At 38.7% G+C, this 17340-nt stretch overlaps 1 protein-coding gene across 10 annotated transcripts in view; it reads left to right on the top strand.

Moving 5' to 3' along the window:
- Window positions 1-17340, top strand: part of STPG2 (sperm tail PG-rich repeat containing 2) — a 407796-nt gene that overhangs the window by 14766 nt on the left and 375690 nt on the right. For 9 of the 10 annotated variants that reach the window (XM_073340745.1, XM_073340746.1, XM_073340744.1 and 6 more), the window contains one exon: window positions 16710-16825. The exons of the other annotated variant lie outside the window; for it this stretch is intronic. In XM_073340745.1, the coding sequence (XP_073196846.1) occupies window positions 16710-16825 (116 nt within the window). The remainder of the gene's footprint in view (window positions 1-16709; window positions 16826-17340) is intronic. 10 annotated transcript variants of the gene reach the window in all.

Here is a 17340-nt window from a genome sequence, read left to right as displayed (position 1 = left end):
AGAGGCTCAGAGGGTGAGCTTGTGTGTGGGAGTGAGAGCTGCATGGAGGCCTACTGTTGCTGTAAACCTGCAGTGAACAATGAATGTTATTATGTAAGAGAGGAATAAATACATACCTTGATGAAAGATAAGCAGTCTGGTGTGTGTTTGTGACTGTGAAACTACCTAAACTAGACAGGTAGTGCAGTTCACTGGGTGGTGATGAAGGTGTCCTGTGAGTGTCCCAGTCAGTGGCATTTGTCTTGAACAAGATGCAATACGAAGTTCTGTATTTTAGTTGAATGGCATATAATCACTGCTCTTTGTTACAGTTGCATTGTGGGTTTGAGTCATTTACAGATAGCCCTTATTACTTAAAACTTCATCTTATTCATCGTAACGGGAGACAGTAATTTTTAGTTTGTAACTAACAAAAATAAATATGGGAATAATTCAGCACTTCTTTGTAGTTACTGTTTATTCCCTATAACTATTTTTCCAGCAAGTGCATTAGGGGGCAGCAGAGTCATTACATTGACTCAGTTCCTTATGATTTCCAAGTGTTATATGCTAACATTGAATAGGAGTTGAAGTTGTTAGCTTTTCCATTTGAAATCCCATTTTCTATTGGTGTATTATGCTGCTACTACAGCAGAGTCTTCATGTAATACTTCACATTTTCAAAGCACTATGCAAACATAAATAACCTCTCAAAATACCTATGTGATTAAGGTACATTTTATTTCAGTTTACAGATAGGTTAAATGACATTCAAAGCTGCACAGTAAAATTAGTGTTTGAGCTTGGATCAGATTTAAGAATTCCTGGCTCAGGAATGTTTCACTGGAGCATTCTACCTTACTGTATGTTGGTTGTTTAAAAGGGTGGAAAAAAGCACTCTGGCAAAAGCTTGCTATACAAGGTTTTATTCAAAATTCACATTTCTGTATAACTTTAAAAATCATATTTATTTAGACATTTTACATTCTAAATGTAAAAGAATAAATTAAAGTTTCCAAAAACTTAAAATGGTTTTGATTTTTAAAAAATTGTCAATCATTTTGTAATTGATAAATCTGAATAATTTTTTAACATTTTGATCTATACTGAGATTAATGGACACAACAGGGTTTCTGAAATTTTGGATAGAGAATTCTGTACAAGTTACTTTATAAATGCCAAATGGTGGTGAAAAGAATTTTTAAAATAATACTGTGGCTATGATTGAGTTGAAGAAAGTTTTCTCCACCGCCAACATAGTTTCGTCAAAGTCCTGACTACTGGTTCTCTATACTGCATATATATTTGGGGTGTCTTCACCCTGACACTGTCAAGTATTTTGCACTGTGAGACTTTTCTATCTATTTGGTGGACAAGTCTGATTGTATTCATACAGGGTTGACTGCTTCCGAGGTAACTGTTCTGTGACAAGGTAGACAACAAATGTTGAGAGGTTCTGTGAGAACTTTTTGGATTTCAGTTTACAAACTCGGTGTGTATCCTTCATTGGTTGAAGAAAGGGAAAAAAACCAACAACTCACCTTGCAAGGGAATACAGAAGAATACGGGTTCTCTTATTGGTAGGGATTATCAACACTTCTCTACACAAGGTGCTTAAGTGTTTTTCTAAATGAGTGTAGATAATCTTGCCAATAATTTCTGTCTCTAATTTGCTTTCTTTAGGAATAGGTTATGAGAAGTTAACAGTGAGGCAGTTCTGCATTTTTTTTTGTGTGCTTGTGGTGGTTTTTGTTTGTTTGTTTGTTTGTTTTCCTCAATCATTTTAGCCTGATTTTAGATCTGGATACCGTTTTTGGGAATTGGCAAAGACCAGGTGAGAGCCTGGCTGTGCTGAAGGCAATAATAAAACTCCCACTGACTTGGGTTACAGCCTTGTTTAGGATAGAAGTAATCATGTATTTTCATTCTTCTGTGTCTGACAGGGCTCAAAGGGTCGAACTGGGCAACTGCTCATTTGTTTTGAGGGCTCTCTTACATAGAGGTACTTTAAGGCTATGATTTGTAACTTCTGTTTCAATATAGAAACAGTTTGTGTTATATTACAGATGATAATCTTTCTAACCAGGTGTGGTTAATACTGTAAATAGTTTCTGTAGGATTTGTTAATATCTTGATTTTGAAAATATTTCTTGTGGGACTACATAAGCAATAACAATCCCAGTCTGTGTTTTCGTCAGTGAATATACATGGTAGACATACACCAGCATTTCAGAACTGGAGAGTTTTATTGTACTAATAAATGAGTTCCTTTTTTTATAATTTTTTTGAAAATTTGATTTTAGAACACCTATATATTTACAAAAGGTGTATCTGTTTAAATTATAGTTTTTACTTATTGTTTCCTTTCATCCAATAAGAGGCTTAAGTGCTTTACAGTTAACAAAACAATATAAAACAATATTAGAAAAGAAATAAAATGATAAAAAGCCCAAACAAAGTTGACAATATATTTAAAATATTTTTTAGGTATTCTTTTCTTTCAGTATGTATTATGCAGTGCCTGTGATAGTCTGTTTTTCTATTTCTGCTTTCTCTTTTTCCTAGATTACTGAGTTTCTTTGCTTATAGAGAGATGGTGTGGGAGAACTGTATAGTTTTTCTCATATTAATGTGTGCATTACTTCAGTCCAGACCTTCCCTTCTGATCCTTCTTTCCCTCATCTGCTACTGTTCTCATGTGACTCCCTGGGGTTGGCCTAGTCTTTTCCCATGGGTACTATTTTGGATAAGCAATTGAATTCCCAAAGCACTCTGAGTTTCAACCTGATCTAAGGCCTCAGTCCAGCAAAGCACTTAAGCAAGTGTATAACTATAAGCATGTGCATAGGCCTGATGACTACTACTCACATGCTTTAAGATAAACATATTTAGGTACTTTGGTTGATTAGGGTGGCTTATATGCAGTACTAATAAAAATCTGTCGCTCCTCCTTGTGATACTGGGCCAGACCCTTTGATACTGATGGAGCTCTGCAGAGACTTTAATGAAAATAACCATTTGCTATTTTTATAATACAAATACTTACGTTGTTTAAACTGATCACAGTGCTCTAAGAGTTAGTTTTAAAAAAAGGTGGTTTATTTTCTGTGTTTCTTCCAGGGAGCCATGTGAAGGGTTTACATGTTGGCAGCTGCTGTGATGTACTGGTGGGAGTGTCAGGCTGGGACTTAGGGAACTCTTTGGAAATCGGCTGTTTGCCCATAAAATAGTGGTTGGAGGGAACTGTGCTGGTACAATGTGATAAGGACAGACTAGATGAATAGAGCAGCAGAATGGAGAGGTCTGACCTGAGAGCTGCTCTCTATTCTAAAGTAACAGGATCTGCAAAAGGCTTACTCCCATTGTGAAGATGGTGGCATTAGCAGCTCAAGTTAGGAAAAGGGAAGAAAAATAGCTAAATCAGGTGTATTATTTTTTTAAAGATTTCTTTAAATATATTTTAAAATACATTATACAAAAGTATAGTTTATTTACATTACTTCATGAAATATGTAATTTGTGAGTGAGCTGGTTATAAAGGTTCCATAAGCCGTGTGTATGTGTAGTTAGTTTGTCCACATCTTCAGGCAATTAGGTCACAGCTTTAATCCAAGCCATTTTATGACAACACATACATAAAGTTTTAGGTAACATTTCAGAATATGAAACACACATTTTTTGTCCATTTAAAACAGCATGTGGAATCATCCCAAATCTGCTTTTCAAAGTTGGGTATTCAAGCTAGGAATACAGCTGGAGTCTGACACTGACATATTAGCTAAAGTTGGAATCATGCTGGGAACTACCTGCGTGCTTCAACATTGGAAGGCAGTCCATTAGTGCCTGAAATTAATGCACTCTGGGACTTTTAATTCTTCACGGAATCTATTTCCATATTTAATTACGGGAAAGTCATAGAAAAAAGTTACAAAGCACCTTCTTCATCTATTTCATTGTCAACGGGAGTGGCGATTAGTAATTCTTCTTCAAGTTATACTGCAATGTTCACTTAAAATAATGCAGCTCCTTGCTGAGTTTGCTTCAATTAAGCCATATTTTATTTGCTAATGACTTACCAAGTTGACAGTGACCTTGAAGTTGGTATTGTCAACACTTCTTGGCATAAAGAGCTTGGTGATTTAGAGTTATTAAGAGTGCATCAATTTATTCTTCAGTCTATGACAGTATTTCTAAAAGGCTTTTTAATTCCATTACAGATGGGATATTTTACCTGAGTAATGCAAAGGGTAGTGAGTTAAGTAGCAGTCAATTTATATTATTTTTAATGCAGAGTTTTAATCTGTGTATATAAGATGATGTTTTTAAAGTGTTTTGAGGTTGAAAAAGAATAGGCAGTTATTGGATCACCTTTAAAATTGTGGAACTGCTTGAATCACTAAAAATGCTCTCTTGATGTCAAATGTTTGTGGACTCGAAGATTCTTGCATATTTCTAAACATTTAAGTATTGGATTTCAGTGTGGAATGAAAAAAGCATACTGTATGACACTCCATCAGGAAAAAAATCTCAAAAATTTAAAAAATGCGTAGATGATTTAATCTTTGTCAAAGCCACTGGTGACAGTAACATTGAGCTTAGTAATAAATGAAAAGTTAATTCTTTATGAAGGTTGTTCAATAACCTTAAATACAAGAGATTCAGTAATTCATTTACATTTATATAGGTTTATAACTTTGTATACTTTATCAGATAATCATGCCATGATAGTAAAACTAAAGGTCTGCATAATTATGAAGTAAGCTGTAGGGGCTGAGTAGAAAGTTTTAGGTCATTAAAATAACATATAGGACAAATCACTGTGATAATGAACTTTAGAGTGTCTGTCATTAAAACTACTTCTGTATTTCTCAATTCATTGTTTTGCCACACTTCCCTTTTCGGAAGGTGATGTTGCATGTCTTTTTAATCCAAATACACAATGCATTCATAATAAAAATGCCAACTCATGCAGGTTTGCCTTTGGGGATTTTATCATTAGTTAGTTTCTATTTCCTGAAATTTTATATGTTAGACAGTGTCTGTCTTCAAGTGAAGAAAGACCTAACCTTGCATAATGAGCTCAGAAGACAAGCAGCTGGTAATGCTACATATTTTTTTAAAGGTAAAAATATAATTGCATTAAAATGTAATTTTCCTGATTGATGCATTTTAATTACTTTATTTTTGTGTTTCCTTACTTGATTTGATTTTGGCTCTGTATGCTGAATATGAATTATTTTTAATTGTTTTTCATTGGGCCACCATTTTCCTCATCCATATCTCTAAAAATTGACTTGTTCTATATTGTCTTAAAAAATGAGTAACATACTGTAGAAATTAACTTCAATGGAACCATCAAGATGTTCACATACCATAACTGACAAAATCGGATTATAAAATCGGATTTCCCTTCCTCGTGCTATCCCTTTACAGGTCACATCTAAAATTGTAGTATAAGGTCTTTGGAATAGGGATTGTACCATTGTATCTGTTTTATGAAGTGCCTAACACACTTTTGAGTGCTGAATAAATGATATATAATAAATGAAAATACATCTGTTCCTTACATACTCTGTTTCCAATAATTAGCAAACTAAGGCCCAATTCAAGAAGACACTTAAGTTAAGCATGTGGGTAAAGCACAAATATGAAAATTATTTTGAACTTCTGTAAACTAAATAAAGCAATTCTAAAATTGCTCATTGAACAAATCATATGTCTTAAACATTTTACTGTATAAAGCATTACTAAAGGCATTTATAGCAATATTTTGAAGTTGGGGCAACATAGTTGTTATGTACTGAGCGTAGGCTGCTTAAGACATTTTTTAAATTAGTACAAATCTGATTAGTTTTCTTTCCAGAGCCGCCCGGGGCGGGGGCAAGTGGGATAATTTACCCCAGGCCCTGGGGCAATATACTATACTATAGTATCACAACTTTTTTTTATGGAAAGGAGCCCCCGAAATTGTTTTGCCCCAGGCCCCTGAATCCTCTGGATGGCACTGTTTCTTTCCTACCACTATTAGATTACATAATGTGTGCTAAAAAATAAATTAGTAAGGGAGCAAGACAAATAATTTTCCTATTAATCATGCAATGTGTTCAAATTTAAAAGATGCATAGAAAATATTTTTAATTTAGTGTCCTTTTCAATTTTTCATGGAAAATAATTTTTAAAGATAGGGTGAAATCCTGCCTTATTTAAATCAATGGCAAAACTCCCATTGACTACTGTGGAATAAGCCAGAGTTTTTAAAGCAGGCTTTGTATGAAGTAGGAGAATTCCTGCTATAACTTTTTAATGTCTCTCTTACATTTTTTTTTAAATTTTTACATGATTTCCAATACCACTATCATTAAACACACCATCCATTTTATTTATAGGATAACAAAAGGACTTTGTATATACTTCAAGGACATTCAGGATATAAAAAGTTCAATACATATGTGTCTTTAATATATACTTCTGAATGGAATTTAACTATGGGCCAGATACTCTTGCACTGTATGAAGTTATTAGCTCGCCAGGTATTGCTTCCCTTGAGAGAAAAGCAAAAACATATTAATGAAATGATGTCCTAGTAACATGACAGTCTACCTGTGTCCATTTTCCTTCTTAATGGGCCTTGATATCCTTGCTATAGCTCTGCGTATTCTTTCTTAAAATTTTCGCCCGTTCGCCCCCCACAACCTTGCTATTTTCACAGCAGCTGTTCTTCTGGATGGGATTCCATTTGAAGGACATTTATATTTCACCCATTAAGTGGTCAAAGAAATTAAGACTGACTGGTGTGAGGCCATTGTCACCCAATGTCTCCACAGATCATGGACGATATGTTGGAGTTCAGGGCTATCAAGCTTTGGGGGTCCTCTGACACCTAGCCAGAGTGGTTCAAATGGACCGGACTTTTCCTGCTGTGGGAAGGTTCTGCGCCATGCACAGATCCCCACATGATGATCTGGCCCTAATCTTTTCCAGTTAAATAAAGTTGGATCTAGCCATATCTGAACAAAAGCATTATTTACAGTTGTGGTTATATACTAGAACAATAGTAAATGTTGCCTGACAGAAGTCACCTGATGGTGCTAAAGTCCTATTAACTGTGAAAATTAGAGGTAGTTCTCACCAAGAATATATTTTATATAATTTTTCTATATATATAATAGTGGCATCTTATGCCAGTTATAGGAGGTGAAAGTGAGGTAGAGGTGCACAAGAAAGGAAAATATTTTGGTTTCTTAATTTTGTAACAGTTGACAAAATTCTATGTAAAATTTGTAAGCATTTGAATTTTAATGTATAGCAGGTACCCCTGAAAATGGGTAGAATGCATCCAGGAATTATACATTTTTGACAACGGGGTCAAAACTATGTCAGACATTTTATCCCTATATTTTCAGATCTGTGAATTCATGTGCATATTGGAAAAAGGTGACAGGGAAGACGATCATCCTTCTTGAACAAGGACTTCTGCTAATCAAACTTTGTTTGTACTAAACAGTATATGTGCTTGGACTAACATTTCACCAAGGACAGCATCCTGGATGCAGAGTCTATTAATGGCAGCAAAGAGAATAATTTTTAAGATATTGGAAAGACAGAGCTCTCACAACAGAGGCTGAATGGACAGTTAGCCTTACTCAGATTGCATCTCTTGGGATAATGATTTTTTTCATATGCAAGGAAGGGAGATCTATTTGAAAACCTGTGGAAACCATTTATGGATTATACTTATGGGTCTGGATTAACATGTGAAAATATATGCTGCACTATATTTGTTAGGTGCATTGCTATATAGGGAAGACGAAACCTTTAAATATGCATTCCACCATCAAGTATTCTGGTTCTTGTTTTGTTTTATTCTCTGGGCAAGTAGTTGAAGGAGTGCACATGTTTTCAGGTAGATGAGAGTAACAGCATTCTCTGATGGTGTTGTAAGCATATGCATTATGAGTCTGACACATGAAGAAAAGGGCCAGTATAATAATGTGTCTGTATAATAATGCCTGGATCTGTAATTTTCACTCCATGCATCTGAAGAAGTGGGTTTTTTATCCACAAAAGCTTATGCCCAAATAAATCTGTTAGACTTTAAGGTGCCACCGGACTCCTCGTTGTTTTTGTGGATACAGACTAACAGGGCTACCCCCTGATACTATGACGGATTGAGAAATAGAACCCAGCTGTTCTAGGTCATAGTCCAGTGTCTGAAACACAATACTTCTTGCAACCCTCTGCCTCAGTCACTCTCCGCCCTTTGAACTGGATAAAGCAGAGGTCATGTAGAAAAGTATGTGATCCTGTAACTAAAGACTGTACCATAATGCATACACTCAGAAGGTTGCAAGGAAGACCCTAATTCTGCTAACTTTTTTGAAGGTATGATTTTGCAACTTTAATCTTTTTCATGTAGTTTTTACATGTCATTTACTATATTTTTTGAAAAGCAAGCTGAAAACCCCCCCTCTCATTCCATCATGGAATAATAATGACTTACTCATGGGTCATCAGCAAGGTTTGAATCCAGGATCTCAAGATTCACAGGACAGATCTCTACCACTTATGAGAGTAACTGATAGAGGATAACAGCCTAATACTGCTATGTGGACCAGTCATTAGAGGGAAGCCTGTGACTTACACAACTATTTTCTAGACATCAGAAGAATGTTGGGAATCAGGATTCCTTGGTTAGATTCCTGGTTCTGGAAGGGAGTGTGATCTAGTAGTTTCAGACAGCACAGCCAAGCATACAGATTTGTAATATTCATTCTCAAATGCAGTGTCACTTAAACGGATGGGACTTAGAGCCATATTGAAGACAGGGTTCTAGTCCCGGGATGCTAGAAGTATTCTTGTACAAGCTATGCCATGTCCCCTTTCTGTAAAATGAGGAGAACATTTACCTACCTTTTAAATCTGAGGCCTTGCTCAATAGTACGTTTACATAATTATGAACACCAGTCACTGAAAGTGCTTGGCTGAAGTCAAGAAAAGATTCCTTCCCCTACGCCAGAGGGAAGAGGATGCTGTTGTGCATGTGTCCTATCTGAAGTTCCAGCTCTGTGCCTACTACAAAGAAACCCAAGTGGGACATGGGAGCATACTTGATGCATGAGCATGCAGGTGTTCTCTGGGGCTGGGGCATGCATAGTGCAGATAGAACGTCTGAAAATTCTAGCAGCAAACCTCTAAAAACCATTTACTCATAAATGAAGATGATGATTTTCAGAGGCTTATAAGTCAAGAAGTTCTGGGTGGATTTTCTTGGGGAAAGCAAAAGGCGCCTTTCCGATTCCAGGACTGACTTCCTCTTGATGCTCAAGTCCCTATTCCAAACCGTGGAAGAATTAGAGCTCTTCAAAGAAATGGAAAGATTTTTCAATATTGGGAAAGCTACCTTTTTTTCCTCTAAATTTGTTCTTAAAAATTGCTGAACTGTTTTTGCCAAAAGTTTAAAAAACTCAAAGACCAGGCATGGGAACTGTCAGCCTGAATGATTGTTTAGCACTTTTTTAAGCAGCTGAAAATGGGCTTATGTCACTCTTGACTAGAGGCACTGCTACCGTATCTGCCTAATATACCATCTTTTCCACTTTAACCTAATTTATCTGTCTTGTATACCAATAATGTGTATCCAAGGATCACTATCCCATCATGTTTCTGAGAAGGCAGTTATGTTCATTCTGGTTCCAGTTTTAAGTGTCTGGAATTGTTGTAAAAAACTTTATATTTTTTGTTTGGGATTTTCAAAGGCACTTTAGGATCAGGTGTCCAACTCCCATTGAATTTCATGCCAAACTTTTTCAAACCCCTTTATAAATCGCAGCTTTTGTTCCTAACAGTTATTTCTTAATGTTTGTCCTTTTAAATGTTTGACATGAAATTGGGTGAAATTCAGGGGTCTTGACTGAGTTTTACTTCAAATATTTGGATACATCTGAATGCAAAACTCAGGTGTTAACAACCCAAACCAAATAAAAGGTTTGCACAAACACCCTGTGAACCAAAGTTGGTGAGTTTTACACCGCTGTACATATTTTCTCCAGCTATTTAAGACTCATGACCTATGCGTAAATTTATGTAACCAGTCACCTGGCACAAATGTGAAATTGGAGCATGACATGAATGGATAGTGGGGCAGAATGATGTGACATGAAGATGAAATTTCAGTTGTTTGACAGCCTTTCATTAAGGGACCTGTCTCTTCTGGTCTACGTTATCTAAAGTCCACTGAGTGTTATATGGGGATTTGTTTTGCTGTGGGTGGGTGTTTTGTTTTGGTTGGTGTTTCCCAGACTAACAAGACTTAGGTGAGAAGGCTATGACAGACACAGAGGCAGCAGTGGTAGTGACCCAAGTACTGGAAGACACTATGAAGATGACTGGATGGAGAAGCTGTGGCATGTACATATCCTGGAGGGGGTACCTGTACAGAATTTCGTCTGCATGAAATGCCGCCTGATAGAGCTGATGGAAGAGAAGATCCTAGGATTGGAGATGCAGGTGGAGACTCTGGTTGAGTTTAGAAGGGGGTTCGAGCGGATGATGGAGCAAAGACTTGAGGAGGCTGAAGGTAAAAGCTCATACTTGCAGATGGAAGCAGGACCAAAGAACTCTGAGGGGATACTGCTGGGTGAGGAAAGTGGACAGTGGAAGCATCTGACTAGGAGAACCAGGCAGAGAAAAAGATGGGGCAGTGAAGGAGAAATAGAGTTCAGGAACAGGTTTGCAGAGTTGGAAAATGAAGAAGGGGCACAGCAGGTGGTCACTGAAGGTGAGAGGGCAAGGAAAAATAGAAGAGCAGATAGTCCTATTGGAAGACGGCAAGAGTCAATGGAGATAACAACATCAAATAGGAGCCCCAGGAGGATACAGGATGGGATGCAGAGGATTTGCAAGGGACAATATGAATCAAGAGGACTTGTGGCCAGATGGAACAGGGGATAGACTGGAGAATCGCACCATTGCCAGGAAAAGGCAGGTCCATGTGATTGAGGACTCATTACTGAGAAAAATAGACAGGCCTGTAACAAGAGCTGACCCAGAGAACAGAAGGGTGTGCTATCTGCTGGGTGCTAAGATACGGGATGTGGACCTGAGGCTGAAGAGAATCCTAACGGGAGCAGGAAAGAATCCATTGATTATCCTTCATGTGGGAACAAATGATACGGCTAGATTCTCGCTGGGACATATCAAGGGAGACTATGCCAGGTTGGGGAAGATGCTAAAGGAAATTGAGGCACAGGTGATCTTCAGTGGGATTCTGCTTGTTCCTAGGGAAGGGCAACAAAGGTGTGACAAGATTATGATAATCAACAGATGGCTCAGGCAGTCATGCTACAAGGAGGGCTTTGGGATGTATGGCCCCTGGGAAGCATTCATAGACAGAGGACTATTCTCTCGGGATGGACATCACCTGAGTAAGGAGGGAAATAGATTTCTAGGATGGAGGATGGCACAACTGAACAAGAGAGTTTTAAACTAGGAATTCGGGGGAGATGTCCAGGTAATCTCCACGCCAGTTGTGCTCTTTGAGAGGGAAGAAAACGAAGTAAGAAAGGATACAGCCGGGGGTAGCAGAATGGACATAGGGCAGAAGGGCAGTGTACATAGCAATCTAACAGGTAATATTGGCGGTAGAATGTCTGTGCCTAATTGGGTAAAGAATGTGAGCGAAGCCAAACGGCAAAAATTAAGATGTTTGTACACTAATGCGAGGAGCCTAGGTAACAAAATGGAGGAACTAGAGCTACTGGTGTAGGAAGTGACACCAGATATGATAGGGATAACAGAAACATGGTGGACTAGTAGTCATGACTGGACTACAGGTATTGAAGGGTAGGTGCTATTTAGGAAAGACAGAAATAAAGGCAAAGGAAGTGGAGTAGCATCGTATATCAATGATGAGGTAGACTGTAAAGAAATAAGAAGTGATGGACTGGATAAGACAGAGTCTGTCTGGGCAAAAACCACACTGGGGAAAAAAGCTATGAGAGCCTGCCCTGGGATAGTGCTTGGGGTGTGCTATGGATCGCCAGGATCCGATGTGGATATGGATAGAGATCTCTTTAATGTTTTTAAAGAAGTAAATACTAATGGGAATTGTGTGATCATGGGAGACTTTAACTTCCCAGATATAGACTGGAGGACAAGTGCTAGTAATAATAATAGGGCTCAGATTTTCCTGGATGCAGTAGCTGATGGATTCCTTCACCAAGTAGTTGCTGAACTGACAAGAGAGGATGCCATTTTAGATTTGGTTTTGGTGAGCAGTGAGGCCCTCATAGAAGAAGTGATTGTAGAGGACAACCTTGGTTCGAGCAATCATGAGCTAATTCAGTTCAAACTAAATGGAAGGATAAACAAAAATAGATCTGTGACTAGGGTTTTTGATTTCAAAAAGGCTAATTTTAAAAAATTAAGGAAATTAGTTAGGGAAGTGGATTGGATTGAAAAACTTGTGGATCTAAAGGCGGAGGAAGCCTGGAATTACTTCAAATCAAAGTTGCAGAAATTATCAGAAGCCTGCATCCCAAGAAAGGGAAAAAAAATCATAGGCGAGTTGTAGACCAAGCTGGATGAGCAAGCATCTCAGAGAGGTGACTAAGAAAAAGCAGAAAGCCTACAAGGAGTGGAAGATGGGAGGGATTAGCAAGGAAAGCTACCTCACTGAAGTCAGAACATGTAGGGATAAAGTGAGAAAGGCCAAAAGCCATTGTGACAAAGCTCTGTCCTTGCCTCCGTGGGTCCCACGTTTCCTGGCGGATTTCGCTAGCCTCAGAGGCTCACCGTGACCTTGCGCGTAACCCTTCTCTCTCTAGAGACAAGGGTCACAGTCTACTGAGCCATTTTCATCATAAGCCAGCGAGGGAGATAAGGAGAAGTTATCCTTCCTTGCACAGTCTCTGTTGTCTCCCAGTCTCAGTGATTAATCAGGGGGCAAAGGTGGTGGTGGGGAGCCTGGGCCCACCTTCTACTCCGGGCTCCAGTCCAGGGACCCTAATAGTATCAGCTATGGTAGCTGACCTTTTAGAAACATGACATGTACAATTCCCTGGGCTACTTCCCTCACAGCAGCCCTCACTTCCTCAAGCTCCGCTTCACCCTTACCTCAGGGCCTCCTTCCTTGTGCCTGATATGGTGTGTACTACTCAGCCTCTCCACCAGCACAACTTCTTCCCACAGCTCCTGACATGCACAGCCACGTGACTAAGTGGGAGGCTTTTAACTAGTTTCAGCCAGCCCCTGTTTGGCTTCAGGTGTCCCAATCAACCTAGCCTTTTCCCTACCTTCTGGAAAGTTCTCAATTGGCCCCAGGTGTCTTAACTGACCTGGAGCAGCTGCCATTTCACTTATCCTGGTACCAGGGATTTGTTTAGCCTGGAGCTAATATATCTATCTCCCACTACTTTTCTATAGCCATCTGGCCTTGCCCCATCACACCATGTAGAGTTGGATCTTGCAAAGGGAATTAAAAGCAACAGTAAAAGGTTTTATAGCCATATAAATAAGAAGAGAACAAAGAAAGAAGAAGTGGGACTGCTTAACAATGAGGATGGAGTGGAGGTTAAGGATAATCTAGGCATGGCTCAATATCTAAACAAATACTTTGCCTCAGTCTTTAACGAGGCTAATGAGGAGCTTAGGGATAATGGTAGGACGACAAATGGGAATGAGGATATGGAGGTAGATATTACCACATCCGAGGTAGAAGCCAAACTCGAACAGCTTAATGGGACTAAATCAGGAGTCCCGGATAATCTTCATCCAAGAATATTAAAGGAACTGGCACATGAAATTGCAAGCCCGTTAGGAAGAATTTTTAATGAATCTGTAAACTCAGGAGTTGTAACGTATGACTGGAGAATTGCTAATATAGTTCCTATTTTTAAGAAAGGTAAAAAAAGCGACCTGGGTAACTACAGGCCTGTTAGTTTGATATCTGTAGTATGCAAGGTCTTGGAAAAAAATTTGAAGGAGTAAGTAGTTAAGGACATTGAGGTCAATGGTAATTGGGACAAAATACAACATGGTTTTACAAAAGGTAGATCGTATCAAACCAACCTGATCTCCTTTGAGAAGGTAACAGATTTTTTAGACAAAGGGAACACAGTAGATCTAAATTACCTCGATTTCAGTAAGGCATTTGATATGGTTCCACATGGAGAATTATTAGCTAAATTGGAGAAGATGGGGGTCAATATGAAAATTGAAAAGTGGATAAGGAACTGGTTAAAGGGGAGACTACAGCGGGTCACACTGAAAGGTGAACAGTCAGGCTGGAAGGAGGTTCCTAGTGGAGTTCCTCAAGGATTGGTTTTGGGACCAATCTTATTTAATCTTTTTATTACTGACCTTGGCACAAAAAGCAGGAGTGTGCTAATAAAGTTTGCGGACGACACAAAGCTGGGAGGTATTGCCAATACAGAGAAGGACCAGGATATCATACAGGAAGATCTGGATGACCTTGTAAACTGGAGTAATAGTAATAGGATGAAATTTAATAGTGAAAAGTGCGAGGTCATGCATTTAGGGATTAATAACAAGAATTTTAGTTATAAGCTGGGGACGCATCAATTAGAAGTAACGGAGGAGGAGAAGGACCTTGGAGTATTGATTGATCATAGGATGACTATGAGCTGCCAATGTGATATGGCCGTGAAAAAAGCTAATGCGGTCTTGGGGTGCATCAGGCAAGGTATTTCCAGTAGAGATAAGGAGGTTTTAGTACCGTTATACAAGGCACTGGTGAGACCTCACCTGGAATACTGTGTGCAGTTCTGGTCTCCCATGTTTAAGAAGGATGAATTCAAACTAGAACAGGTACAGAGAAGGGCTACTAGGATGATCCGAGGAATGGAAAACCTGTCTTATGAAAGGCGGACTCAATGACTTGTTTAGCCTAACAAAAAGAAGGCTGAGAGGAGATATGATTGCTATCTATAAATATATCAGAGGGATAAATACCATGGATGGAGAAGAATTATTTAAGCTCAGTACCAATGAGGACACAAGAATAAATGGGTATAAACTAGCCATCAGGAAGTTTAGACTTGAAATTAGATTAAGGTTTCTAACCATCAGAGGAGTGAAGTTCTGGAACAGCCTTCCAAGGCAAGCAGTGGGGGCAAACGACATATCTGGCTTCAAGACAAAGCTTGATAAGTTTATGGGGGAGATGATCTGATGGGATAGCCTAATTTTGGCAATTAATTGATCTTCAACTACTAGCGGTAGATATGCCCAGTGGCTTGTGATGGATGTTAGATGAGGTGGGATCTGAGTTACTACAGAGAATTCTTTTTTGGATTTCTGGCTGGTGAATCTTGCCCACATGCTCAGGGTTTAGCTGATCGCCATATTTGGGGTCAGGAAGGAATTTTCCTCCAGGGCAGATTGGCAGAGGCCCTGGGGGTTTTTCGCCTTCCTCTGCAGCGTGGAGCACGGGTCACTTGCTGGAGGATTCTCTGCACCTTGAAGTCTTTAAATCACGATTTGAGGACTTCAATAGCTCAGACATAAGTTAAGGGTTTGTTACAGGGGTTGGTGGGTGAGATTCTGTGACCTGCGTTGTGCAGGAGGTCATACTAGATGATCATAATGGTCCCTTCTGACCTTCAAGTCTATGATTCTATGCATTTGACTGCTAGAGTGATGAGTGTGTGGCTGCCATAAACATGGTATAATTGGACAGATAATGGATGAGTGGCATGGAGGGGCTAAAGGTTATTACTTGATGCAGAATGCTGCATCTAAGTTTTGGCATATTTGTTCTTTTTGTATTTTGTGTTATATGGGGTTATTAGTCCATATATTTTGGAGGGGAACTGCTAATGGGCACCTGCTTTTTCACATCAATTATGGGTGTGTCTCTGAGAAAGCTACAGACTGTTTACCTGATGTGACAAGGTCTGACTAGGGAACTATTCTGTATGTGAAAGCTAAAATGAGGGCACTAACTTTAGTAAATACAGAAATATGTATGGTCATTTTAGGAGAGATGTGAATTAAGAAATACTACTTGAAGATTTATCTATGTGCACTAGAGCACATAGGGAAACTGAATTTTGGTTCCTCAGAAATGTTTTTCTCCCAATTTGGGGTGAAAAGCCAAAATCTCAAAGATGATCATGGTACTGAGATTCCACAACATTCCACCAAAACATGAACTGTGCAAACTGGGATTTCTGGCTGCCCCCCAAATGAGAGTCTGGTCAGTTTCATACCAGCTATTAAGGATTGAAACTGATAGGAATTATGTCAAATTCAGTCCTCACTTCTGCAGTCTCCAGCTCCATGGCAGTCAGCCTGGTAGCCTGCTGGGCATCCAGGGAGCCTGGGAAGCTTTGGGTCCTTAGTAGCCCACCTGGTGAGCAGAAGGGGAGCTGGCGCTCCCAAGCTGTGAGGCTTCTGGTTTAGCAGGGTGCTGAGAAGCCAGGTGGGCAAGCAGGCAGGAAACGTCCGTGGGGTCCATCAGAAGTTTGGTTGTAATGGAACTGCTTCCACAAAATGTTTGTTTTTGATAAGTTGGCAGATTTCTACAAAAACAAGTTTTTCTGGAATTTTTATGATCAGCTCTGATGTACACAAACCAAGATGCAGTGTAATAACCCTTGAATCACACTTGGGAAACAGATCTGTCTATATTTTTAAGTTATGTATGTTAGAGACCTGGGGTAGAAAATTTGGCTCACAATCTGTAAAATGTCTTTATCTTTATTTTTCAGAATGGTACTTATTCTGCCATGAAGTATAAAGGAGTACATTTTGGTAATTTAACAGGAAAACGTAGTGAATTTAAGGCTCAAGCAGGGCCTGGACCTGGGGAGTATGATATAACTCAGTAAGTAACAATATGCCATTTTTATTTATGTCTATTAATTTCAAAAAGAGGTAGTTTTCAAATTAATTTCAATGACATAATTATTTAATTTGACTTGTATTATACAAAAGAATTGGTTATCCATCCCAAGCCAGTAATTACTGAGAATTGAAGGGCACAGTTTAAAGTATGGAAATGCACAGTTAAGATTGCCAAACAATGCCACATACCCAGACAATTCCACTTATTTACTTCAGAACGTCACATTAAGAATGATCTATGTTGTTTATTGTCTAGGAACAATGAAAATAAAATTTAAAAAGTTTGTTTTAGTGACAAGCAGGATAGTCAGTGATTGCAAAAGTATAAACTTCCTTCAGAAACTCTTGTGTGCTATGACTAAAAGTTGAATTCTAAACAATAGGAAATGTGCACACCATAGAACAATGGATGAGAAATATATTACAGTGATACTCATGCCTGGCTAGTGTAATATGTCAGTAGCCATGTTCAGAGCAGGGTAAAGATTCTTTCAG

The sequence above is a fragment of the Lepidochelys kempii genome, chromosome 4 (genome assembly GCF_965140265.1).
Source record: "Lepidochelys kempii isolate rLepKem1 chromosome 4, rLepKem1.hap2, whole genome shotgun sequence".
Taxonomy (NCBI): domain Eukaryota; kingdom Metazoa; phylum Chordata; order Testudines; family Cheloniidae; genus Lepidochelys; species Lepidochelys kempii.
Note: the sequence above shows the minus strand (reverse complement) of the source record. Positions and strands in the feature narration are given on the sequence as shown.